The 27,788-nt window shown below is 38.7% G+C and overlaps 1 protein-coding gene across 2 annotated transcripts in view; it reads left to right on the top strand.

Annotated features, from left to right (window-relative positions):
• The window catches only part of cox10 (cytochrome c oxidase assembly factor heme A:farnesyltransferase COX10), a 159,476-nt gene extending 142,691 nt beyond the window's left edge, over positions 1-16,785 (top strand). The window contains exons 7-8 of one of the 2 annotated variants that reach the window (XM_072242276.1): positions 13,270-13,418; positions 14,071-14,220. In XM_072242276.1, the coding sequence (XP_072098377.1) occupies positions 13,270-13,418; positions 14,071-14,130 (209 nt within the window). In that variant the 3' untranslated portion in view covers positions 14,131-14,220. Of the gene's footprint in view, positions 1-13,269; positions 13,419-14,070 lie in introns of both variants that reach the window. The other variant, XM_072242275.1, reaches the window with a different exon arrangement.
• Positions 16,786-27,788: the final 11,003 nt, after the last annotated feature.

Consider the following 27,788-nt stretch of genomic DNA (forward strand, 5'->3'; position numbering starts at 1 on the left):
TATTAACAGACATAAAGATGAGCATGTACACTAAAAACAGAATACTACAGTTCTACATTTATTCTATCCCGACTTATGGAAGTGAATGCTGGACCATTTTCCCAGCAGTGGAAAAGAGACTTTAACAGGAGAATGTTAAAAATATCATGGACCACACACAGATCAAATAAAGTAGTTCTCAGAAGAGCCCAAGCAGTTCGATCAGTCATACCAACAATAAGAGAAAGACAACTCAGATTCCTAGGACACATCATGCGGAAAGATGAACTAGAAAAACTCATACTCTCTGGAAAGATCAAGGGGAGCAAACATCGAGGAAGACCTTGGCTTATGTACATCAAAAGCCTAGCCAGGTGGCTACACATCAAGGAAATGGAAGTCATCCAAAGAATGAGGGATAGATCTATATGGAAAACCATGGTCACCAACGTCCGCATCGGATATGGTACCTAGACAGACTTGGTTTTGACATGTATTGACAAAGGAATGAGTTTCTCTCTGTCTTCCTGAATAGGCTATAACTTTGAGAAGTAAAAGGCCATTACTTCCCATAATTTAGTGAAGTTATTACATATTAACAAAGAAGTTCTGAGAACATTCTTGAAGCATTTTCACCTGGTATCTCTTGTCATGCCCAAATTCAAGTTTCTTCAAGTTCAAGTTCAAATGTTAGTATCATTCAACCATACGTGAATATCGCCAAATGAAACTGTGTTCTTCTGGGATCAGCCAAATCTGAGCAGGATTCTTGGGAAACTTGGGTCAGGAGTGCAGACAATATGGTCCACCAGTGATCAGAGTCTTGATGCTAAGGGTGCTAACATGCGAGAATTTTACTTATCCTCATGATAGGTTTGAAGGATTTTGCAGAGACTACTCTCTAGGGCCGCCTGGCAGACTGCGAGCTATAATGCTGGTTTTGAGGTCTTCATCTTTTGAAAACTCTCTTCCTCTGGTAGACAAAGGCTGTGCTTGCCCGTTGGAGGCAGTGTTACATTTTATCATCAATGTATGCCTCTGCTGAGAGGTGTCTCCTGACAAATGGAAAGCGTTCTATCCTTTATTACAAGAGTAAGGGCAACATTGTGCACAGAGGCAAGTTGGTACAAGACGTGTTTTACATGTCTTGCGTAAGGCCCATTCTCTCATACACTAAATGAAATAATCAGTAATGATGGTGTTCTTTCTCCAAGTGGACACAAACACTGGTGATGTCTGTGTACTACAGCTCAGTAACTGAGGCTGGAGTGAATGTGAACAGTTTTTTCATCCTAGGTCAGCTTCACTCAAGGAAACCTGTTGGAGGTGGGATGCAATAGTGAGGCAAGGGATATTAAGGAGAAGGTTTGAACAGTGATACAATCTGCACTGGGGTTAGGTTTATAGTACGTCTTGTCAAACATTAAATGTAGATGAACTTATGGGATCAGCCCAGTTTGAGAAGGATTCTCCACAGTCCCTCTGGATTGATAGTTAAACGATTCTGTAGGCTTGGAAAAGACCATATATGGCAGTTACCACTCCATTTGATACTCCCAGACCTGTTTTTGGTCATGGTAGAGTGAGGACACACAGTGTAAAGGCAGTTTTAACGGGACCTTCCATCCTATATTGAACACAAAACCCTACCCCAGAAGTTAATTATGTTTTCTCTCAATGCTTGCCAAAAGACCTGTGTGAAATAAATTAGCATTTTACTTTCATCCCCTTATGAGAAAACAACTCCATGTCTTGGCTTTAGGATTACTTCGTTTCTTTTTAAATCTTTCTATTAATTTTCCAAAATTATAAACAGAATACCCACATTGATACAGAGAGATTGGAATAATCTTATTGTTGATAAGCATGTACAAAAAAGATTTCAAATAATCCATGTATCATAGACTTCCAAACTCTTTATATAATTAATCTTAGAGAAAAAAGAAATAAAAAGAAAAAAAAATACAAAGAAAAACCCCCCAAAAAAACAAAAAAAAACTAAATACTAAACCCAAAAAAAGCACAAATGGAACAAAACAAGGCCAGACCATTATCTTAAATTGAACATATTCAGTAATGTTTTCAACTCCGCTCCTCTATTCATATTTTAAGTTAATAAGGATTTGGAAAGGTCAAATTACATCCTATGAAAATGTTGAATAAATGGTTTCCAAGTCGCTTCAAATTTAACCAAAGGATCAAAAATGTCACTTCTGATTTTTTCTAAATTTAAACATAATATAGTTTGGGAAAACCATTGAAATGTAGTAGGATGATTGGTCTCCTTCCAATTCAATAAAATGGATCTTCTGGCCATTGAAGTGATAATTGCAATCATCCGACAGGCTGAAGAGGATAAAAATCTATGTTCTACCATTGGCAAACCAAAAATTGCCGTAATAGAGGCAAGTTGTAAATCAAAACGCAAAACTGTTGAGATAATATCAAAAATATCTTTCCAGAATTTTTCCAAAAGAGGACAGGACCAAAACTTATGAGTTAAAGAAGCCACCTCAGAGTGACATCTGTCACAAATAGGGTTTATATGAGAATAAAAAGGGCTAATTTATCTTTAGACGTATGGGCCTTATGCACTACTTTAAATTGTATTAGTGTATGTTTAGCTCATCTAGAGGAAGAACTAACTAATTGAAAAATTTTATCCCATTTCTCTATAGGTAGGCAAAGTTGAAGTTCCCTTTCCCATTCATTTTTAATTTTATCAGATATACCTGGCTGTAACTTCATAATTATATCATAAATAGATGCTATTAATCCCTTCTGAAAGGGATTTAAACCTAAAATTTTATCGATGATATCAGTAGGGTATGAGGTCGGGAAGGTAGGCAGTATGGTATTTAAAAAGTTTCTTATTTATAAGTATCTAAAAAAAAAATGGAATCTGGGCAAATTAAATTTTTTATATAACTGTTCAAAAGACATGAAACAGTTGTCCAGAAATAAATCACGAAAACATGTTATACCTTTCGTTTTCCATAACAAAAAGGCTTGGTCCATAACCGAGGGTTGAAAAAAAAAATTAGATATAATGGGGCTTGATAATATAAATCTGTTCAAACCAAAAAATTTACGAAATTGAAACCATATTCGTAATGTATATTTAATTATTGGATTTTCCATTTGTTTATTCAATTTAGATAATACAAAAGGAAGTGAAGTTCCTAAAATGGAAGCCAAAGAGAACCCTTGTACAGAGTAGCCTTCAGGGTTTACCCAATGTGGACTTGGAATTATATTCCAATCTTGTGTCCAAAATATTAAATATCGAATATTAATTGCCCAATAATAGAATCTTAGATTAGGCAGTGCTAAACCATGATCTTTCTGGACTTATGTAAATTTTTTTTTTAACTAACCTGGGATTTTTGTTCTGCCATATATAAGAGGAAATTTTGGAATCGATAGTATCAAAAGAAGATTTAGGAATAAAAATTGGTATCGCTTGAAATAGATATAAAAATTTAGGTAAAATAATCATTTTAATAGCATTAATTCAGCCAGTGGGGACCACTTAGTAATCAGTTGTTTAACCTGACTAATTAATGGTAAAAGGTTGAACTTGAATAAATCCTTATGTCTCTTAGTAATTTTAACTCCCAAATAAGTAAAATAGTCAGTAATCACTCTGAATGGAGAACATCTATAAATGGATATTTAATGGAAAAAGTTCACTCTTGCCTAGATTCAACTTATAACCAGAAAAGCTACTAAACTGAGCAAGCAGAGTTAATACTGCCGGAATGGATTTCCCCGGGTTAGAAATACAGTATATAATAGTAAATCATCGGCATATAGTGATAATTTATGTGTTTCATTCCCATGGGTAATGCCAAATATATTAGGGGAATCACGAATAGCAGTAGCTAGCAGTTCCAAGGCAATATCGAATAGTAGTGGACTAAGAGGGCAACCCTGCCTAGTACCACGGAATAAATGAAAGAGGGGAGATCTTTGATTATTAGTAAATAATTAGTAAATACCGAAATAATTAGTAAATACTGAAGCCAAAGGAGTAAGATATATCAATTTAATTATTAATTTAATTTAATTTAAATTTAATATTTAATATAAATATCAGACTAAAATTAAATTTCTCAAGCGTATAAAACAAATATGTCCATTGGACTGTCAAAGGCTTCCTCAGCATCCAATGAAATGATGCATTCTGGAGTTCTGGGTGAAGGAGTATAAACAATATTCATTAATCTCCTAATATTAAAGAGTAACAATTTTTAATAAATCCAGTCTGATCAGCAGAAATAATTTGAGGCAATACATTCTCCAATCTCATTGCCAATATTTTAGAAAAAATCTTAGAATCCACATTCAGCAAAGATATAGGCCTGTAAGATGCACATTCAGTAGGATCCTTATCTTTTTCTAGAAATTAGGGAAATAGAAGCTCGATCAAAAGATTGTGGTAACTTACCTATAGATACTGCATCCCTAAAAGCTCTACATAGCCAAGGAGTCATTGTAGTAAAGAAAGATTTAAAAAATTCTACTGTATATCCGTCTGGGCCAGGTGCTTTCCCTGAGTTCATCGAAGATTTTTTATTTCTTCTACCATAATAGGTACATCTAGTTTCAAACGTTCATTGGATGATAATTTTGGAATATTCCATTTCGTTAAGAATTCATGCATTATAGTGGAGTCATCAGGAAATTCTGATTGATATAGGGAGGTATAAAATTCTTGAAAAGATTTATTTATCTCATCATGGTCAACCGTCGGAGTACCATCTTGTTTACGAATCTTAACAATCTGTCATTTAACAGAAGGTGATTTCAATTGATTAGCCAATAGTTTCCCAGTTTTATCACCATGTATATAGAATTGACTGTTAGTTTTGGTTAATTGGCTTTCAATTGAAGATCATAGTAATAGACTATGTTCCATTTGAAGTTCAACTCTCTTTTTGTAAAGCTCCTGATTAGGGGCTATAGAATATTTCTTGTCCATTTCTTTGATCTTGTCAACCAGTTTAAGTATTTTATTATTAGTTCGCTTTTTTAATCCAGCAGTATATGAAATAATTTGTCCACGAATGTGTGCTTTAAAAGTATCCCATAGTATCCCGCTGGAAATACCCTCCGTAAAATTCGTTGTGAAGAAAAAATTAATCTGTTCCTCAATAAATTTAACAAAATCCAAATCCTGAAGCAAAGTGGTATTAAATCGCCATTGTCTAGAACTAGAAGATGTATCCCTTGACTTAATGGATAGTTTCAATGGCGCATGATCAGAAACAGCAAAGGAATCCTATTTGCAACCAATAACAAGTGGAATTAATTGAGAATCAATAAGAAAATAATCAATTCTTGAATAGTGATGATATGCATGTGAAAAAAAAACTCTTTCTCGTTGGGATGCAAAAATCTCCAAATTTCTGAGATTCCAGAGTCAGTCATAAAAGAGTTAATAAGAGTAGCCGATTTATTCGGAAGTACTTGACTGGGCATGGATCTATCCATTAAAGGATTTAAACAACAGTTAAAATCTCCACCCATAATCAACATAGCCTCTAGGATTAATTTGTAAGGCCCAAAATAATTTTAGCCTGCTCAGGTAGGCATGAGTACAAATTTGTGCAGTGATATAACTACTCATATCATCCCCTTTAATATTTTGCTTTTGCAAAATAAACTTTAGGGAAAAAATTTGAAATAGTACATATTGTAATCACATTCTAAGTCATTCATTAGTATTTGTGACATCTTAAGTACCCTAAGTGGCCACTTTATTAGGTATCTCCTGTACCTAATGAAGTGACTACTGAGTGTATGGTCATGGTCGTCTACTGCTGTAGTCCATCCTCTTCAAAGTTTGACATGTTGTGCGTTCAGAGGTGATCTTCTGCACACCACAATTGTAATGCGTGGTTATTTGAGTTACTGTTGCCTTCCTGTCAACTTGAACCAGTCTGGCTTTTCTCCTCTGATCTCTCTCTTTAACAAGGTCTTTTTGCCCACAGAACTGCCACTCACTTTTTCACTTTGTTTTTCTCACCATTCTCTGTAAACTCTAGAGACTGTTGTGCGTGATAATCCCAGGAGATCTGCAGTTTCTGAGATTCTCAAAACATACCGTCTGGCAATAACAATCATTCCACAGTCAAAGTTACTGAGATCACATTTCTTCCTGATTCTGATGTCTGAACAATAACTGAACCTCTTGACCATGCCTGCATGTTTAATGCATTGAGTTCTTGCACGTGATGGGCTGATTAGATTTTTGCATTAACGAGCAGGTGTAAAGGTGTATAATAAAGTGGTCACTGAGTGTAAATCAGATCAGATACAAAATTGTTTGAATGTGAAGTAGGTCTCTGGAAACAGGAAAGTTCATCCACGTTGATCACGGTGTCTTGCTGAGCTAGTTCCAATTGCCTGTACTTGGCTCATATCCTTCTGAACCTTTCCTATCCATGTGCCCATCCAAAAATCTTCAAAATGTGTCAACAGAATTATTTCTACCACTTCCTCTAGACACTTGCTCCATTTACCAACACCCTCTGTGTGGAAATGTTAGCCCCTCAGATCCCTTTTTGCTGTAAATGTAAACCTATGCTCTCTAGAATCAGAATCAGGTTTATTATCATCAACGTGTGTCGTGAAATTTGTTAACTTTTTATCCCCCTTGCCCTGGGCAGAAGACTGTCACAATCTACCTTATCTGTGCCCCTGATGATTTTATAAACCTCTATAAGATCACCCTTCAGCCTCCTTTGCTGCAGGGAAAGCAGTTCCAGCCTATTCTCTCTCTTGGTAATTCAAGCTTTCTCGAGCCTCTTTGGCTTAACCACAACCTTCCTATTGTATAGTGGCCAGACCTACATATAATATTCCAGGAGCACTCTCATCAACATCTTACAGAGTTGTATTATGACATCCCAACTCGTGTACTCAGTGCCTCGTCCAAAGAAGGCATGCCTGCCATATATCTTCTTCACCTTCTCGTCTACCTGTGTGGCCACCTTTGGGGAACTATGTACTTGTACCCCTAGATCGCTCTGTTCTACAGCACTGGGCCCTATCATTTATTCTGCAAGTCTTACCGCAGTTTAATTTCCCAAAATTTATCTTTTCCCACTTGTTGGAGTTAAATTCCCTTTGCCCACTTTCCCACTCAATTTAGATCCCATTGCACCTTTCTTGTTCCGGAAGCATTTCTATTAAGCCATGAAACAATTAAACGGATTGGTATATACGGTGGAGTCCAATTAATTGGCACACATTGGGAACAGTACATTTTGGCCCATTTAAGCAGACATTAGCCAATATTTCATGAAAATAATTAAAAAGGTGTAAAAAAAAATGCAAACTACTGATTAGCTGAGTAACAATTTATGTATTTAAATAAAGTACAGAACAAATTAGAATACTACCAATATTACGAGAGTACTATAAAACTGTGTATTAGTTCCTAGTAGTTATCATCAGGGAAATTGATCCAGCGTACACTGCAGTATTTTTTTGATTGACTGTAAAAGGACAAAATCAGCACAGACACCTGGTGCAGATAATGACTGCCTTCATCCAATGCTTTTAACGATTGTTCCATCCAAATTTCATTGTTACTGCAACATTCAAGATGATTGTCAATATCTTCAAATTCTTCATAGTTCATGACTTGTTGAAGTAGTGAATTCATTTCATTTTCACTTCCGCTTGTTTTTGTCGTCTTCACGTCTGAACGCTTGAAACTGCGGTAGGCAAAACAGTTCTGAATTGTCTTACTGTTCATTACGTGCAAATTATCAGTGAGAAAAGTCACTGATTTTTGAACACAAACACACACAACTGGCGCTCTAAGCACATTGTAGTGTCTAACAGCCACACAAGTTCGAAACTGTTCAGTCTCCTGTCCCTGTTAGCACACAGTGTCCCAAATAAATGAAGGGAATCCCAGCTATTTTCTCAATTTTTTTTTATTCTTTGAGTTGTCCCAAATAAGCAGCTACCTCAATTAACCGATGGTCCAATTAACCAGAATCTACTGTATTATTCTGATGCCCTGGTAGGCACCACTCAGAATAACAGCATTATTTTGGAATAAAAGACAGCTGATAAATGCAAACATAATCCCTTAGTTTAAGAAAGCCGGGAGAGGGCAAACAGCACATTTTAGACCTGTTAGCCTGACATCAGTAGTAGAATTTTTTAGATTCTGTAATTAGTGAACTCATATGAAGACACTTGGAAAATAATGTTGGAATTGGGTTTATTCAATGTGGATTTGTGAAAAGAAGGAAAATACAGTATAGCAAGTTTATTTTTTTAAACTTTAAAAGACATCCAATTGATATGCTGTATTTTGAATTCTACGAGGCATTAAATAAAGATTCAACAAAATTAGAGCATGTATTATTGGAGGTAATAGACAGAATACTGAATAACCAGACCACTTTTGGGATGGCAAACTGTGACAAAAGGGGTGCTGGAGGGCTGGAGTCCCAGCTGTTCACAATTTAGATCAATGACTTTGTTAAGGGGATCAACTGTATTATATCCATGTTTGCTGATTGTATTATCAGATGGTAAGTACTAGTATGACTGCGAGGAGGAAACAGAGAGGCTTTGGGGAGTTCTAGACAGATTAAGTGAATGAGTAACGACATGAAAAATGGAGTATAATATGAAAAAGTGAGTGGTCATCAATTTTAGTAGAAAAATTAAATTGGTGGAGTATTTTTTTAAACAGAGATTGAGAGATGTTGGTATTCAGGGTTCAGAATATGCTTTAACATGAAACACTGGAAGTTAATAAGCAGGTCTAACATGTAGTGGTTATATAGGACTTTGATGGGACAATTTCTGGAATATTGTGTTCAGGTGTGTGCAGTTAAAGCTTATCAAATTCATTCTTGGGGCGATGATTTGTTCTATGAGAAGAGGTCACAAGGAATTTTTTTTATCATGTGCACAAAGTACAGTGAAGTACAGGTACAATGAAAAACTTTCTTGCAGTAGCATTACAAACACATAGATTCAGACAACATGTAGAATATTTCTACAAGCCAGAGGAAATAAAAACACTGTTGTTTAGAAGTCTTCAATTCAGAAGAACGATAGTTGAACTTACTGAACTTACGGGGTAGATGTGGTGCTAATGCTTCTCCTGGCAGGCATGGTCTGCCTAAAACAAAGTGTCGTTCTCAGAATAAGGGGTCAGTCTTTCAGAACAGAGATGAGAAGAAAGTTCTCCATCCAGAGTTTAGCAAATCTTTGGAAGTTTTTACACAGCAGGGGTGTAGAAGCTCAGCTGGTGAGTATTTTCAAGACAGAAATCAGTAGATTTTAGATTATTAAGGGATGGGGTTAGTTCAGTAAAATGGAGTTGAGGTAAAAGATCAACCATGACATTGTTGAATAGTAGAATAAGCATAGAAACTTAGAAAATAGGTGCAGGAGTAGGCCATCCGGCCCTTCGAGCCTGCACCGCCATTTATTATCATGGCTGATCATCCAACTCAGAACCCTGCACCAGCTTTCTCTCCATACCCCCTGATCCCCGTAGCCACAAGGGCCATATCTAACTCCCTCTTAAATATAGCCAATGAACTGGCCTCAACTGTTTCCTGTGGCGGAGAATTCCACAGATTCACCACTCTCTGTGTGAAGAAGTTTTTCCTAATCTCAGTCCTAAAAGGCTTCCCCTTTATCCTCAAACTGTGACCCCTCGTTCTGGACTTCCCCAACATCGGGAATAATCTTCCTGCATCTAGCCTGTCCAATCCCTTTAGGATTTTATACGTTTCAATCAGATCCCCGCTCAATCTTCTAAATTCCAACGAGTACAATCCCAGTTCATCCAGTCTTTCTTCATATGAAAGTTCTGCCATCCCAGGAATCAATCTGGTGAACCTTCTTTGTACTCCCTCTATGGCAAGGATGTCTTTCCTCAGATTAGGGGACCAAAACTGCACACAATACTCCAGGTGTGGTCTCACCAAGGCCTTGTACAACTGCAGTAGTACTTCCCTGCTCCTGTACTCGAATCCTCTCGCTATAAATGCCAGCATACCATTTGCCTTTTTCACCACCTGCTGTACCTGCATGCCCACTTTCAATGACTGGTGTATAATGACACCTAGGTCTCGTTGCACCTCCCCTTTTCCTAATCGGCCACCATTCAGATAATAATCTGTTTTCCTATTTTTGCCACCAAAGTGGATAACTTCACATTTATCCACATTAAATTGCATCTGTCATGAATTTGCCTACTCACCCAACCTATCCAAGTCACCCTGCATCCTCTTAGCATCCTCCTCACAGCTAACACTGCCGCCCAGCTTCGTGTCATCCGCAAACTTGGAGATGCTGCATTTAATTCCCTCATCCAAGTCATTAATATATATTGTAAACAACTGGGGTCCCAGCACTGAGCCTTGCGGTACCCCACTAGTCGCTGCCTGCCATTCTGAAAAGGTCCCATTTATTCCCACTCTTTGCTTCCTGTCTGCTAACCAATTCTCTATCCACATCAATACCTTACCCCCAATACCGCGTGCTCTAAGTTTGCACACTAATCTCCTGTGTGGGACCTTGTCAAAAGCCTTTTGAAAATCCAAATATACCACATCCACTGGTTCTCCCCTATCCACTCTACTAGTTACATCCTCAAAAAATTCTATGAGATTCGTCAGACATGATTTTCCTTCCACAAATCCATGCTGACTTTGTCCGATGATTTCACCGCTTTCCAAATGTGCTGTTATCACATCTTTGATAACTGACTCCAGCAGTTTCCCCACCACCGACGTTAGGCTAACCGGTCTATAATTCCCTGGTTTCTCTCTCTCTCCTTTTTTAACCTTAGCATATAACTTTATTATTTCCACTATTTCTTCAAATTATCTCGATTCAAGTTCTTCTGGCATATCAGATTCTTAAGGCAAAATGTTTAAAATTTTACCCTGTATTGACTTGTAATGTTATTTTAAGTACTCTATTTAATTCGATGTATAAGTGAGGATGGTAATATGTAAAGAATAACCAAAGCTGATTTTGCCATACTTTAGAAGGGCTTCAACCTCCAAGAGCAGATGGAAAGTTTTTCACATCAGCTCTTGAAATGTAGAAGATATTCTTCTAGGAATTCATTAATTTGGGAAAAGAAAAGAGGATTTACTTGTTTCAAATCTTAGACATCTAGACTAAACTCTAGACTAAACTTGAATCAATGAATGGTGCCCAATAGCTATCATAGGGCTTGAAATCAAGTGACATGTGTAGCTGACAACAGAGCTTCGCTTCCAGATGAGCTCATAAGCTCGCTTTGGCTGTCAAAACATAGAGGAACCATCACAAACTCCCACAGCCCCTCATGATCCTGTGATTTCAGTCTCTGACGCCAATGTGAGAGCATCCTTCAGGAGGGTGAACCCACAGAAAGCATCCAGCTCAGATGAGGTACCTGGCCAAGTTCTAAATACGTGTGCTGATCAACTGCTTGGAGCATTCAATGAGATCCTTAACCTCTCGTTTCGGCAATCTGAGATATCCGCCAGCTTCGAGCAGGCTTCAATTGCATCAGTGCCCAAGAAGAATGTGGTGACCTGCCTCAATGACTATTATCCAGTAGCACTTACATTAATAGTGATGAAGTGTTTTGAGAGGTTGGTGAGGTAACTTATCAGCTCCTGCTTGAGAAGCAGCTTGAATCTGCTCCAATTTGCCTATAGACGCAGGCAGATACAGCAGATACCATTTCATTGGCTCAGCTCTGGATTATCTGGACAGCAAAGATGCACACATCAGGATACTCTTTATCGGCATTCAATACTATCATCCCCACAGAAATAGTCAGTAAGCTTACACTTATGACTTGTGGTTAAGCACAGTTCCAAAGCCATATTTAAGTTTGCTGATGACTCCAATCTCACAGGCTGAATCAAAGGTGAATCAACGTAGAGGAGAGAGACTGAAAATCTGGCTGAGTGGTGCCATATCAACAACTTCTTCCTCAATGTCAGCAAGACCAAGAAGCTGATTATTGACTTCAGGAGGAGGAAACCAGAGGTTCATGTGCCATCCTCATGGGAAGATCACGAGTGGAGAGCGTCAGCAGCTTTAAGTTCCTCTGTGTTGTCATTTCACAGGACGTGTTCTGGGCCAGCACTTAAGTGCAGTTACAAAGGAAGCACAGCAGTGCCTCTACTTCCTTATGAAACACCAATGCCCTGGAATGGAAATCTACAAACAGTAGTGGATGTGGTCCAGTCAATCACAGGTAAAGCCCTCCCAACATTGAGCGCATCTACATGGAGCACTGTTGCAAAAAACAACATCCATCATCAGGGACCCCAACACCTATAATGCTGTCTTATACTGCTGCCATTTTAGTAAGATGGAGGCACGTTCAATCACTGCAGCTTCTACAGGGTCAGCCAAAGGTGTTCTTCTTTAAACATACTTTTTATGATTGCAAGACCCCGCTAGACATGAACAACTTAAAGTACTGCATGACTACCCCATCAGCAAGCTGCTTGTTGGCGAAGAAACTGAAGGAGCTGGACTTGGTGCAGATCGTGCTGCTGCCTGTGTCAGAGAGGTGTTGAAGGAGTCGGTGCACAAAGACAGTGTGCGGCTAATAGCGAGTGATCGTCTTAGTCACTTTTCCTGTGATTGCAAGGCCTCATCAGATATTGTTACTGTGGAATACTGCAAGTCCGATTCACTGATTTATTGGTGGGCAGTTGGGGCGGACGACAGGGAAGCTGTGTGGCCTCAAGCCACAGTGTCACCTGTTTACAGGTGCCCAGGAGAGCAGCATCAGAGTTGGTGTGCTACACCTGAGGGTCACTGCATCCAAGCTTTAATCAGTGCTGACCCCCCCCCCCCCCACTGCACCCAGTTCGCTCGGCAGAATATAAACTATTGTACTCGACTGCAGACTGCTGCAGCTTTCATGAGCTCAGGGTCTTTGCTTTTTTTTTTGGTGTGACTGTCTTTTACTGATATCTTCTATTTGCTTGCTATCTGGTATGTGCTGTAAATGCCTTGCGCTATATGTGACTGTTCATCGTTAGGTTGCATCTGGAATTTCCAGTTGGTGTACGATTTCCCTCCACGCCGCTCTGACATATTGGGAAATCATGTTCATGGCAGGTTACAGCAGTGCTTTGCCTTTGCCTTCTGCCGGGTTTGCAGTGGATGAGCAGGGCGTCTAAGTGCCTTGTCGTGCTCTTAGCGCTCCACAACGCCTGCTGGCCTGCCTTCCTGACCATTGGACCATTAATTGGTCTTTTCTGCTCAATCCGCCAGGGCCAGAATTCACACGCTGGGACAGGCAGATCCCCTACCTCACCGAGGGTCGAAGACCCGTCGGCTACCCTCACCTGGTTTGGCCCGTCTGCCGAGCAGGTTTACCGGGGTGCGGCCGCTGCACCTGTTACAGCTACTTGGAGCCGCAGGTGAGAGCTGAGTGGCAGGTGGGGACCAAAGGTGGATGAGCTGCCCTGAAAAGGGCATGGCAGGCCCCCCCACCAGATGTGCTACCCCTCCCTAGACACCCCATACACCCCACGTGACTGTTAGTACTGTGTATTGCACATTGGACCCAGAGTAATGCTGCTTCATTTGGCTGTATTCATGGGCATTCCTTTATGGTTGAATGCCAGTTAAACTTAACCTTGACTTGAACTTGAAGAAGGTACAGATGCCTCGGAATTCACACCACCAGGTTCAGGAACAGTTATTACCCCTCAACGATTGGGCTACTGAACGAGTGCGGTCATTTGACTCAACTTCACCTGCCCCATCACTGAACTGTTCCTATAACCTATGGACTCACTTTCAAGGACTTCATGTCATGTTCTCGATATTTATTGTTTATTTACTTATTTTTTTTTCTTCTTTTCATATTTGCACAGTTAGTTGTCTTTTGCGCCCAAGTTGTCCACAGTGCTGGTATGGTCTTTCATTGATTCTATTATGACTATTGGATTTATTGAGTAGGCTCACAAGAAAGTGAACCTCAGGGTTGTACATGGTGACATTTACTGCATGTGCATTGATAATAAATTTCCTTTGAACTTTTTAACATCTCCCTTTCTCTTTGTTTAGGTGCCTTGTTATTGGGTGGCATTTTGTACTCCTGGCAGTTTCCACACTTCAATGCTTTAAGCTGGAACCTTAGGGAAGATTATTCACGAGGTGGCTACCGTATGATGTCTGTCACACACCCAGGGCTCTGTAAACGGGTGGCATTTCGCCACTGCCTCGGCCTTATTGGACTTTCAACGCTCTGTTCTGTCTTTGATGTTACCACGTGGAATTTTCCCCTCATTTCACTCCCAATCAACCTGTATATCAGCTACCTCGGCTATCGGTTTTACAGGGACTCCAGCCGCAGCAGTGCTCGCAAACTTTTTTTCTGTAGCCTCTGGCATCTTCCGATGTTGTTACTTCTCATGCTGACCTGCAAGAAATCAGTAGTTGGAAGTGGGGGTAATATCCATCACAAAGTTCAAACAGAAATGCAAATTTAATGTTCATTTTTATTATGAATTTTTTTAGGAGGTAGCTACGGTTATTTCTGTGCTATTTGCTACTGTCCCATGAAGTAGGATAGTGTAATTTCTGTTGCTAGAAATTGTATATTACTGTTGTATCTTGTCTGGTAATGTTAAATGCAAACAGGTCTCTTCATCTCCTTCTGAATAGGATCAGCCCTCAGCCCTCACCCCTCAAGCGTCCCTCACTTTACCATTCAGTTGTAATCTGGTGGGATTGCATCTTAACTCTGTTTAAACCACATAATCCCTTCAACTATAAGAAATAAGAGCTCTCCGTCACTCAATAAGAACTCCATGATGCTAACATTTTAATCTTTATCATAATAGCTCAAATAATCCTAGTATTCGCAGTTTTTGAGAATTCCAGATATCTACTACCCTTTCTGTGGTCATAAATGTGTAACAATTTCTTCCCTCAGTAGTTTTGTTCTTTCATTCTTCATTTACAGTTAATGAAATAGCTTGACTATATCTACCCCATCAAATCTTTTGACTCTTTAAATCCCTCAAGGTACTCAAAGGAATATGAGCAAAGTTTGTCCACCTGTCTTCACTTAATGTTCAGGCTTGTCCTACATATCACTCATTGTGTTAATGAGATCATGTTGTGATGTCCATTGGTATAATATGCCCTTTAATCTGCTATATCCATGGATCCCTTAACTCTCAATATGAGCATTAAGCAATAACAAATTAAACTTTTACCAAATGCTTGTGAACACAAGGGAAAGTTCTGTAGAGGTGGCCAGAGTTTCAGGAAGGATCATTGGATAGCAATTTGCACAACTACTGGGTGATCTTGAAATTAATAAGAAATGTATCATTTAATTGTGTTCTTTGGCTGAAAATAAAATAAGTTTTCTGTTTTTGTGATATTTCATTTAATTGCTCTTTGAAAGCAACTGTTGTAGAGACTTGGAGGTCTTCCAAACACATTCTGCATTTCTTAATTAAATCACTAACTACAATTACATTTGTAGTTAGTAATGACACAAATAATTAGAAGTGCACTGGTAGTTTATTTTGTAACACTGATTTATTTTTAGTTGATAATTAGAACTATTCCAAGATTTGCACCTGAATTGCATTGTTAAATTGAAAAGTGTGGAAACGAAGATTATTCAGTGGTCTATAGCCCACACAAAATGCTGGAGGAACTCAGCAAGTTAGGCAGCATCTATGGAAAGGAATAAAGTGTCAACGTTCGGGCCAAGACGATAGATGCTGCCCAACTTGCTGAGTTCCTCCAGAACGTTACTCTGAGTTTCCAGCATCTGCAGAAGCTCTCCTGTTTATGATATTCAGCAGTTGATGTTGTTCTCAAACATTTCCATTGAAATTGACTGTTCAAAATCTTTCAGATTTCATATTAGGTATTACATAATGAAATTATGTAGAAGGGGTAACCCTATACAAGGTTTATATATAGTATTAATATTATTGATATCAAAGTTGGTACATTGTCTCAAATTCTTACCACATGGAATAGACGAAGCACTACTGTCCTTTCACCCCAATAAATCTCAGAAATCATTTCTATTTAGGATTATCATTTGCAAGTAGAATAACCCTATTTCCAGTAAAAAGCAATGCAGTTGTAAACTCTAAAGTGTTTTCATATTTATGCTTCAGAGGCTGGTTTAGAAATGAAAAATGTGATCAAGATGTAATCTTCCAGTAATTATTCACTAACATTTTGATTGTTTAAAAAAATGGAATCAGAACTTTAAGCGGATGAAATCTTTTCAGAATGCCTCTAGTGAGTGAGTAAAACAGAACAAAGTGAAATGAGTCACATTTTGAAATTATTCTTGCAAAGTTGGGTAAGGGAATTAATTGTGTTAAGTTTTGTTGTGACAGTTGAGCCCCAATGTGAATATGCAATCCAAACTGTTATTAAAATGCTGGGCATTGTAGAGGATTTTTCAAATGGAATGATAGACTTGTGTTCTCACTGCTCCTGGTTGAATAGTAGACTTTATTTGTGTTATTATGATGAGAGGCAAAATAATATTTTATATTTGTGTAATTAGGAGTGAATCCCATATTGTGTCAGGGATTACTCAGTTCTTGAGGACAGGATGATTTACTCTAAAAGGTTTCAAATTTGTAAGATATCTTAACTGATCTTGATTCCGAAAAACAGAGGAAAAGTTCACTCTACAGCTAAATACATTTGCTTGCCACATACTGTATACCACACTTATTTATATCTCATTTGTACCACCCGTTTTTTTGCAATAAATGTGTCACTGAAAATTCATCTTCAGGAAAGGTTTAAATGCTTATTTACAAGATTTATTGTCAATGCTCTCAGTAGTGTTGTTTTGAGTGATTAGTTCTCAGTAATTTACAGAGGAGGGGGCAAGTCTTAGTAAACTCTACATGTTCTAGCTAAGGTTATTTTTATTTCTAGTTGTTGAGAGGTCCAGAAAGTCAACTTCATTCTTCTAAGAATGACACAAGCAATGTTCCTGCTGATTTTTTTACAGCTGTGTGGACCAACCATTGCTCTGAACAGGAAATTTTTACACTGTCTGAAAACTGAGTGGCACTGTAATAAAACATTATATAAAAGAAAATCCCAGCTGCACGGTAACAAAGGCTACGTGCGCAGAAGCATTTCAGTTACTGTGTGGCTGTGCACCCACGCAGCTTAGAGGGAACAGTAAACAAAAGCCTCCACTGAGAGGTATAGTCAAATACCCATGTAGGTTTTTACATTTTTCTTAAATTTGTTAATGTATTAATTACCTCATGGAGAAACTAAGATTATACCTGAAAAGATGTTCAAAGGGTACTTTAAATGGTCTGGTCCTCAGCTGGTGGATTTTGCAGAATGTGCTTATTTGCTTTATTATGTCCATCCAAGTATTCCATATTCTGCATATCTTTATTTGCTGTTTAGCACAATGTCGAGGTAAAAGTGCTACCACCCACTCAAAGTCACAGGTTTGTGGATACAAGCATCACTCTAGACCCTTGACACTAGCACTTCAGTGCACTATCCAGGATGCACTGCACTCAGTGTGGCACATGCTTTCTGATGGGAGACAGTATTGAACTGCATCCCCAGCTGGAGGTAAATGAACTCAGGACACTGATGGATAGGCAGCATGAGACTTTACCTTGCTCTATTTCTTTCTGTAACTAATCCATCAATTAATATCTCTCAAAATAATTCTCTGTTGCCTCAAATAATGCAGTGTGCAAATTTATTGACCCATGCTGCAGTCACAATCATACAAAGAATAAAAAATATTTTTGGGTGTGAACTGCTTTGAGACATCCTAATGTCTTGGTAAGTGAAATTTTGGCAACCAAATGCAAATGTTACAAAATGGAGATAAAGTTTAAGTTATGGCCTAGGTAGAGATTGTTTTATATCCACTATGGATCTAAATCAAATGAAACATTGCCTTGTTGGAAATAGGAAAAAAAATAGTTGAATAAATAAAAATAATTTTACCCATTTATCCCTTCTCAATGATCTTCCGTTTCTGATTCAATAATTCTGCCCTGTGTTTTGCCTTACAATGTACATCATGGTCTCTTCAGCTATTCTGTATTTTGACTGCCATGTCACTAAAGTCAATAAAACAATAATTCCTAACTGAAAATAAAAATTGTCGATCTGGAAATCTGAAATATGTTGAATTATTTATAATTATCATCTATTAATTGACTTTAAAAATACTATTAATTCAATGAAACTAGCAATAATATGCTCTGGTTAAGAAACCTCTAACTCGAAGGGGTCGGGGGAAGTCGGTACCGCTGCATCTGCAACAAGTCAGTTTAGTGATCAGGGGTGAATCTAGGTTCAAGTGAAATCATTGTGATGCATCAACAGTCAATGATTGAAAATTTCCATGGATCAGGAATTTCTTCCCGTCTGGGAGATCCTGTAGTAAACGGGCAGTGTTCCACCTAGGGGCCTCAGTAAGAACTGTTTGCTAAAGACAATTAGCGCTTCTGTAAAGCAAGGCTACAAGGAAACCGATTACTGTACTGTACCCCCATCCGTTCGGTCATCTCCACAATATACAATTGCGACAATCAATACATTTAACGCCCAGAAATTTGCATTTTCAAGATATCCTAATTTTAGATTCAATTGCTGCTTTTGAAGTGAGTGGGATTTTTTCTTTAGTTTTACGCTAACATCAAATAATGAGGTTTGGCGAAGTGGTCCGATTGTTTGATCTAACATACTTATGTTTCTGAACAGTTTCGTTTAGTTTTCGGTGGCGTTTACCCTGAGCTGTATCGATGAGGGGAACAAGCATTCCGTCGACGAATACAAAGGAACCTGCAGTCTACGTAGTTTAATGCTATCAATTATAAACGTCTGAGATGCGTTTCGAACAATGTCTCGGGCTTTAAACTTTTATTTCTCGAGCGCGACCACTCTAATGTTGGGCCTGCCACGCTGCGTAAACTGAGCCGAATCCCCCCCCCCCCCCCCGAGAATCACTCAGCCGAGCCCTGTGCCAGCTACAGTACTTCACACTGTCGGGCAGTAACAAAAAAAAGCTGATTTTTAAAATATCTCAAAATCACGTTCAACCAGCTTCATAGCTCTTCAGTAGTTTCGCCCCGCCCTTTCCGTGGTCTCCTGCATATAAATCTCTTTGAATGTGGAATTCCCGCAGTAGTGGCCCGGTAACGCGCGGATTTCCTTTGCTCACGTTCCGCAGTTATGCAAAACGATAACTGGATCCTAAATTCTGGGATTACTTTGCCAATCTCTTCAATTTATCGTTCTTTCCGATTCTCTTTTACGTTTCACATTTTCCCCAAACTAACATCCGTTGTCATCTTCAGTGCTCCGTTTTATTGGAGGGATAGACTAACAACACAGAATTTACAACAATTTATCTTCCACTCTGATGCAGTTTTCTCGTCACATTTCTGCACTTTATCAACCCGTTATCCTTTATTTTCTCTCTGACTTGAGTATAAATGTGTATATTCCTTTACTCTTCATAAAACAGACAGTTCTACTCTCTAAAGTAATTTACGAACTGATTAATTACTAGATTAATTGACAACTCATCTTCTATCAAGTGGAAACATCTTCCTCATATCGACCCGCTCAATTCTGGTCATCATTTGTGTTTCTTCTGATAGTATGAAACACCTTTGGGCGGGAGGTGTTAGCAAATTCAGAAGGGTAATTTTGGAGAATGAGAAAACGGTAAATACCAATTGTGTCTGTTAACACGGGGCGAATGCATATTAATCACTTAAACGTAATTGTAAAAATAACAATACCCTGCGATTTAAAAAATAAACAGATTTGAACTGCAAACGTTTGGACATATTACAAATAAATAAAGTTAATATCCCAGACTTTTAAAGTAAAATTTAATCTGTACATGAGAATCCTTGATGGAAGGGCTTCCCTGTCCGTTAATTTAATGTGCTGTAGGTAATACTTGAAGGAGTTGTTAAAGAGCAATTAATCCCAAATTAAAACTCGCTGCAGGTTAAAGGTCACCAATAATTAAGATTCATTGCATTTTCGGTTTTGTACAGCTGGGTAATGGCTGGTGCAAGAAACTGCATGCAGCTGGTCGAGGGCGGGTTTGTTTCACCGTTAACCCTTTGTTGGTGCGCCTACAGAGAAAGAAATCGGCGGATAGAATTATAATCTCAGTAATACTGATGGTACATCTAAGAGCGGTGTTCTTTGTGGTTCGAATTCAGTAATTCTACTATGGGCCTTGCCTATGAACCCTGCTGACCTCATTCATTCAACTATTCTCAAGTGGGTAACGACCCATATGAGGTGAATGTAGACGTAATGCGCTATACATTGGAAAATTGGTTATTTGCAACAGTAACGTTCAGTTTTAGAAGGATCACTCCGACTTTTATCAACTATCCAGAAGAATAACTAAATATTTTATTGAATAGTTGTGTTTAAGTAAATCAAACCTTACTGTCCCGAGTTGGAGTTTCTCTCCCTTTTCCAACTTTTTTGGGGGTTGGGGGCAATTGTTTTCTTGATAAATGAAATAGCAAACAAAGATAATAGAGATAAATTTATTTCCGCCTATACAATTTCAGTTCATTTGATCTACTGACTGTAAAATACGCTGCTGAAAAAATTACGTCCTCGTTGAAAACTACTTGCACTTTAGAAGACTCTGAGATCTTTTTCTCTCTGTCAATATGAGTGCAAAAATAGTTTATCCCACCACACTGCACGGGTGACTGAAAGTCTTTAAAAATAAAATTATATGTTATAATTACATTTCCAAACGGACACTTGCCCATGTAATGTCTTCAACTCTCAGGGTAAGGGGAATGATTTTGAAATTCAATCCATCGCCAATATTTCTGTAGCCCGTTATAGCTGCCTATAAAGAACGGTTCAACCGGCTCGTCATCTTTCAACGAGCACGTCCTTTAACAATTCTGTGCTACTGAATGTATTATTGCTGTACAATTCCAGCGATTCGATTTATTTGCTAAAAGCCCAAATACCTATCAAAAAAAAATCCGTGCCATGACAAGGATTTGCAAACTTAAGAATCTGTTTCAATTGTATTTCTCTCAGACTTGAATAAGTACCCGAGGTTGACACCAGCGCAGCGCCAAGGAAGCCAGCGGTTCCATCTGTGAGATTCGTTACCCCCGGGCCCCGGTGGCCATGGTGGCCACCCCAAGGGGTGGAAAGATTTCGGGCCATGAAGGGTATCAAATGATGTGACGTTGGTGCGAGAAATTGGCACGGAGTACAAGATCACCCATCTTCTTGATGAATGGCCATGCTGGCTACAGGGGCCTGATGGCCCATTCTTGTTCCTATTAATACACTCTCCAATGTAACGCTAATCTGAGGTCCCGTCAGTTCCCGCAGATGAGTATACGACATCGCATGCAGTATGCCAATGTGATGCAGTGGGGTAATCCATGGTGTGCTGGTCGTTTTTTTTTGAAATCTCTGAATCTACAGCACCCAAGTCATGATCATACTGTTAACCACATCGAGAAGGTGGATTGGCTGTCTTTCTTAAAATACGACAATCATTACATTTCCAAGCTTGGTTGTAACGAGCTCTCGGGTTTTCTGATGTCGGGAATGGCCAATATAAATGCAACTATTTTATTTTTAACTGGTAGGGATTTAAAATAGAGTGAGAAAGGATGACATCATTCACGACAGTTAAGTACAAATATTAAATGAGTTTCTATTGAATGTATTTTAAGAAGACAGCAAAAGAACCCACGTTGCTGTGAATTCTTGTCCGATTATGCAAGCAGCTGTAGAGTATATGACTTTCCATCTGAACCTGCTAGTTATTGATTGGAAACAATAACTCAGTTTCTCTCTCTACAGTCGCTGCATGTATCCCAAGTGTAAAGGAGAACGAAATAATTGCTACTTCGGATCCGATGCAGCGCAGGAAAAAACACAAAAGATAAAGAACATAATAACAATAAAACACAGTAAATATAAATCCATAAGATAACATATATATATATATATATATAGACAGGTTGTACGTCCTTAAAGTGAGGCTGGGCTGTACATAAGGTGACTGACAGGAAATAATAAAGTAGTGGTGTAGTTAGCGGGTAGAGGTGTTGATCGGCCTTACTACTTGGGGAAAGTAACTGTTTTCGAGACTGATGGTCCTGGCATGGATACTATGTAGCCTCTTATCCGATAGGAAGGGTCCATGAGCAGGGTGGGTGGGATCCTTCATGATTATCACCGGTCCTTTACCGACACCTTCTTGTGTATATGCCCTTGTTGGCCGATAGCCTGGTGCCGCTGATGCGAACCAGAAAATTCTGTTTTTTTTTTGCTCCCTGAATATTGTCAGCAGTTTATTTTCATCTGAATCTGCAGTTTTTTTTTTCTTTTGAAGAGTAGGTATCAGTGCGAACCTAGGACCTAATGTTGATAAAGTAGTCGCGTTACAGTCCAGTTACAAGGTTAAAGTTTGGAGTCTGAAGCAGATGTAGTCTTCCGGTTTAGGCTGTCACGTCCAAGTTGAAACGCTTCTCCTTTTTCAACGTATCCACTTTAGAAGAAGTAGAATAATCACAATATTCCCGATTTAAAATTTAAACGGGCCGAGGATTAGACAGGCAGTATAAACAGGGCGCCTTTATCCAGACCTGGAATGTCCCCAGATAATCCATTTTAATGGTCAGCAGGAATAGTCAACGAACCACAGAGAAGGCAGCCCATTTAAGAAATGAATAGATTGAATAAAATATAGATATATTGTTCTATTTTATATCAAATTGTTAAATGAAACACAATGCAAAGATGTATAAATGTACTACTTTCATTAGCTATTTATAGAAATTCTGGCCCAAGTTTAACATTTCCTGAGATAATGGTTATCGTTTTATCAATTTTCAGCTAAATTCCATTTAATTTAGTTCATTGGAATGAAGACAATATAAACATCTATTAGTCAGCCAGGAATGATATGATCCACCGTGGCCAACCTGACTTGTGAAATGTGTGTTCGGGTTGTTAGATTCACTGTGCTCTGTGGGAAAACTTCCACCACATAATAGAGAATCCATAGACAAAGCTGGACTACAGATTCAACGCCGTACCATGTTTAAATAAGCGTGTACATATAGACAAACTGGAAAGAGGCGAGAAAGATGAATTATGGGAACGGGTGACAGACTGAATTGCATGGCATTTGGTCACCTCTCTATAAAATAGTCAAAAATTCAAAAAATATCAAAATCGAAAATGTGTGGATTTTTTTTAAAGAGGAAGGAAGCAATAGTAGATGTAAAAACATCTGGTCTAACCATGTCAGATGCTTTTGGCACGGTTCTTAGTGCAGTAATCATTGTCTGTGTCCTGTGATCTAGAAACGGCTTCTTTTATTGTTTACCCATATTTTAATGCTAATTTGCAAACACAGAAGAAGCGCCCAAACAGATGTGAACCATTTGGTTGGGTTGTAGTTCATTTGTCAGGAGAAAGGAAAGGCTGCATTGCAGGATATTAAATATTACCTCGACCATTCACCGGCACTTCATATTTCAGGGTTAGAATAGATGTCGAGTTTGTAAGGAATAATGAATCAGTCCAGAGCTGCAGAACAAGACAGACGAGTGCTTGGGGAATTTTAGAAATGGACTAAGTATTTGTAATGGTTCCTGACCACATCCCGGGGAAGATTACAAACACTCTTCATGCCAGCCCCAGACATTGTGCTTAACCCTCGAAGTGCTGATGATTTTTTTTCGCATTAGCTCTTAAGTGTCTACAATACAACAGCGCATTTGGAGATGCAAAACCAATTCTGCATCCTTAGTAATTTCCCAAAAAAAACACACTTGGGGATGTACAGTTCACGCCGATATGCCAATGATGCGGGAGACGCTGTATGTTATTTCTCACATTAAAATCACTCGTATTTTTTTCCCTCTCCACTTTGTTACATCCTCCACATTGAAAATGTAGTTTAATGCATTTCAATAACCTTATTTATTATTTTATATTAACTTTATTGGCCTTGGTCACGTGCATTTACAATAATAACTTTTGCCTGACCACCTCTTACATGGAACATTTCATAGCACTCAGACCACAGCTATTTGTACTTGTCGCTGTTAACTCCGAGATATAACACTTACTTCCTGACTCTGATGGTAATTAACTGATCTCTGAATGCCTCATTGCTCATCTGTCAGGAAACATTTGCTCTTTTATTTATCTCAATAGGGTCTACCATTTAAAACAAATGACCGCCCGTGTTTAAAGAGGGAAACTGTTAAGATTTTATTATACCTCGTGATCGATACCGGCAATACAATACGTTCATAATTCATGCACTTATTTTAACATCAGAACCATAATATGCCTGCCGGGTAACCCATAGCGCAAAGGTTTGGAGGCTTTTCTTTCAAGTTGCCCATCGTCCCATCAAAAATATTCCGAAGTGCCAATTGACGCCAAAAATTATTTTACTGTAATCCATTATTGTTTCAAACTGATTTCCTCTTCTAAATAAAATACGGAGTAAATTGGCCTCTGTTATAATTTAATACTATCACGTCCGGTCATCTGTTAATTATCGGAGCATACATAGAACTCTTAGAAGTTACGGTGACTTCCTTCTGTAACGTGTACGGGGAAAGTACATTAGTGTACCACTTGTGAGGGAATAAATTGAATCCATTGATTTTACATCCTATCAAGCGTACACAGTATTACAAAGATTAAAAAAGCAAGTACACAAACATAAACAAACTACAAACCCTACTCACAGACGTAATCATGCAATTGTAACACGTTATTGTGCCGCCGCTTTAATACAAACATTTAATAGCGAAGTTTTAATAAAAATACTAAATGGTTAAGATTGGAAATGTGGTAAGTAATGAATGCTTATCCCAAAAGGCTGCATGACAGGAAGACCTAACATTAAAAATATAGTTCTGAACGATGCCGGAGTTCGGATCACTTTTTAACTGATCCTGTGGTTTGAGATGCAGGGTGTTCATAATAATGAGGGTCGTCGTACTCCCGAGCCCCTCAGCAATGATTGGTGCGATTGTACATCGTGGCGAATTCATGCGCAGCCACAAATCTTTTACCTCCAGAGAATCAGTATAATGAAATTTCTGCCTTGTTTTTTTTTCAATTCCTTTCAACCACAAGCATCAATTGCACATAGAACGGTCGTTGACTGCGATGAAGCGGAACATGCAAACAATATTCTATTTTAAAAATAATTATCTCTCAGCCCACTTGGAGAAAATTTCAGCAAACTTCCATTCCATTTATTGGAAAGTTTCGATCGATCCTTCTCAATGAAGCACCCCGTCTTCTCCACAACCCCACTCGGAAAAAGAGTTTCAGACACCTGCACGAAGGATGGAGAAAAGTTGGATCAGATAGCAGGTCGAATCGAGAAATTGTCCCCAGGCCTTTCCTGATTATTTCTTCAACAAATTAGTATTTTTTCCAGGAACTGTGTCTCCAGTCTTCGAAAATTATTAGTTACGGATATTAAATCGTCAGTATCGTTTTCGTATCCATGCGTCAATTTCGTGTCAGGTTCATGAATTGAAAATGAACGGACCGGTGATCTCCGTGTTGCTGCGGTTGATTTACAGCGCCGGGGCCATCCGTAAACTGATTAATGCGATACAATTAAAATCATTATAAAAGGAAATGAGATGACTATAGAAGACAAAACGGAGACTGTCTACTCCTATTTCGATGTAGATTTCAATGCACGCCTATTAAAAGAATGGGGTCGACGTACAAAACTGATATGTCCGATGAATATTTTACCACACAAACAGACATCCTGAGTGACACAAGAACTTTACTCATCTATCATCCGTGGCCCGGTTGTGGATGCTTTCTCATTATTCATTGTAGACCAATGAATGTTGCAAATTTACGGTAAAACTACTCTGTAACATACTACCCGTCCCCCGCCCCGCTTTTTAAACAGAGGAGAGATTAGCTTCTTACCATTACTGTAACTCAATGCAAATCTTAACTTCAAAATAGGCTGCTGGTGATTTTGTTCTCAGAATAATATTGAATTCAACTACAAAAAGGGAACTCAATTAAATATTTCATTAGGCCGCCTAAAGCGAGTCTGAACAAATTTCAAATGGATTCATGTTGTTTTTAATTACCACTTAAAATGGGAATTCATATCTTAGCAATTTTGGAGCTGTAATGTTATTTTTTTTAATGCTGGATAATTCCAAAGGGAAAATCAAACTTTGACTTTATGGAATTAAAGGGATGGGGATTTGGTACCGCAATACCAGGCCTTGCAATTCGAGTGTTGACGTGAGTTGTATTCATTTCTGGAAAGTTGAAGAAACAGCTCTGCGCTAGACGAGCTATCTCTGAACCGCAGAGCGCACACACGCGACCACTTCTGATGAACGAACATCTTAATTAAAAATCACCCGTTGCAAGACCATGCGTGAATCAATTCACCCTTACCTTGAGGGTTAATTGACTGGAGACCTACGCTTAGTTTAATCGCAAATCAGACATTCCATGAAAATGTTAAACTTTTTTAAAAATTAAAATTGCTATGGCAGGATCTCAGATAGTTATTTTATTCTTAGCCGACAAAATATTATATTGGACAATGTAAAGCAGTCGAAATGTTAACAATTAAAAAGCTATTCGGGGACTTTTTTTTCATAACGCTGGCATAATAAGGAACTCGGAAAGGCATTACAAAGCTTGGTAATGTAAATTATTTCATATATAAAACTGTATGTAGATTAGATTTTTTAAAACTATTGATTGCTGTGAATTTGTTCCTCCTAGGTTCATCCATAGACGAGCAAAATCTAGTTCTGCAGCTCTAAAATAATAAACCGATTTCAAACATTGCATGATACGATGCAGTTGACGTTTTGGTGTTTAATAAACAAAGATAATGGTGGAAGAGAAGTTCATATCAATACCATCATTTATATTCCTGAGATTTCATTTGGTATTGTCCTGGTTGTTTAGGTTTCAGTAACTTTAGAAATTGTCTACTTATGCACAACATCGGTTGGCTCTCTAGATTTGGTCATTCTGTCTCAGTCGGCGAAGTGAATACTTTTATAACTCGTTCCATTTATCTGAATCAGGCTGATTACTCAGTCTATTCTCTTATTTCCATCTGCACCAGTCTCTCCATGTCGTTATCAATATCAATTACAGGGGAACGTCTACTCTCGGAACTGATGGGAATCGCTGCGAGGAATTTTACGGTCGAACTACACGAAGTTAGGAGCCTATCTCAGGGTAACATGATCTTTCAGGTCCGATTCACTCACTTCCTTCACTGGCTGAGTTAAATTCAGCGCTCTGGCGTATTAGCATGTGTCTGTGAAAAGACTGGGAATGTTTCACTCGGGGACGCTTGGAGGTTTTGGGGGTTGGGCTTTGCCGGCACTTGCCAAATAGGGCCACCAAATACTTTCTAATAGTTCTGTAATTTATCGAGTGATAGATGGGTGGCGCGATGGCAAGAGAGTACAGTATTGCAAATAAAGCGCCGCCAAAGTTGGATGGGACTTCAACGCCAGGTGGACACAACCCTCCCGCTTACCTTTGATACCGACTAATGGCCCAGGAGCCAATAGGAAAGCGCACTGGTCCACAAGGGGCGGGCTGTAGGCGTGGCGAACCTCAGCCCGCTCTGATTGGAGAGAAATTGAAGCCGTTCCCCGCTAATTAGCTTGTAACGCCGCACATGTCTGGCTGCCGACGGTGTCAATCAGTCGATGTCA

Source organism: Mobula birostris, chromosome 24, assembly GCF_030028105.1.
Source record: "Mobula birostris isolate sMobBir1 chromosome 24, sMobBir1.hap1, whole genome shotgun sequence".
NCBI classification, from domain to species: domain Eukaryota; kingdom Metazoa; phylum Chordata; class Chondrichthyes; order Myliobatiformes; family Myliobatidae; genus Mobula; species Mobula birostris.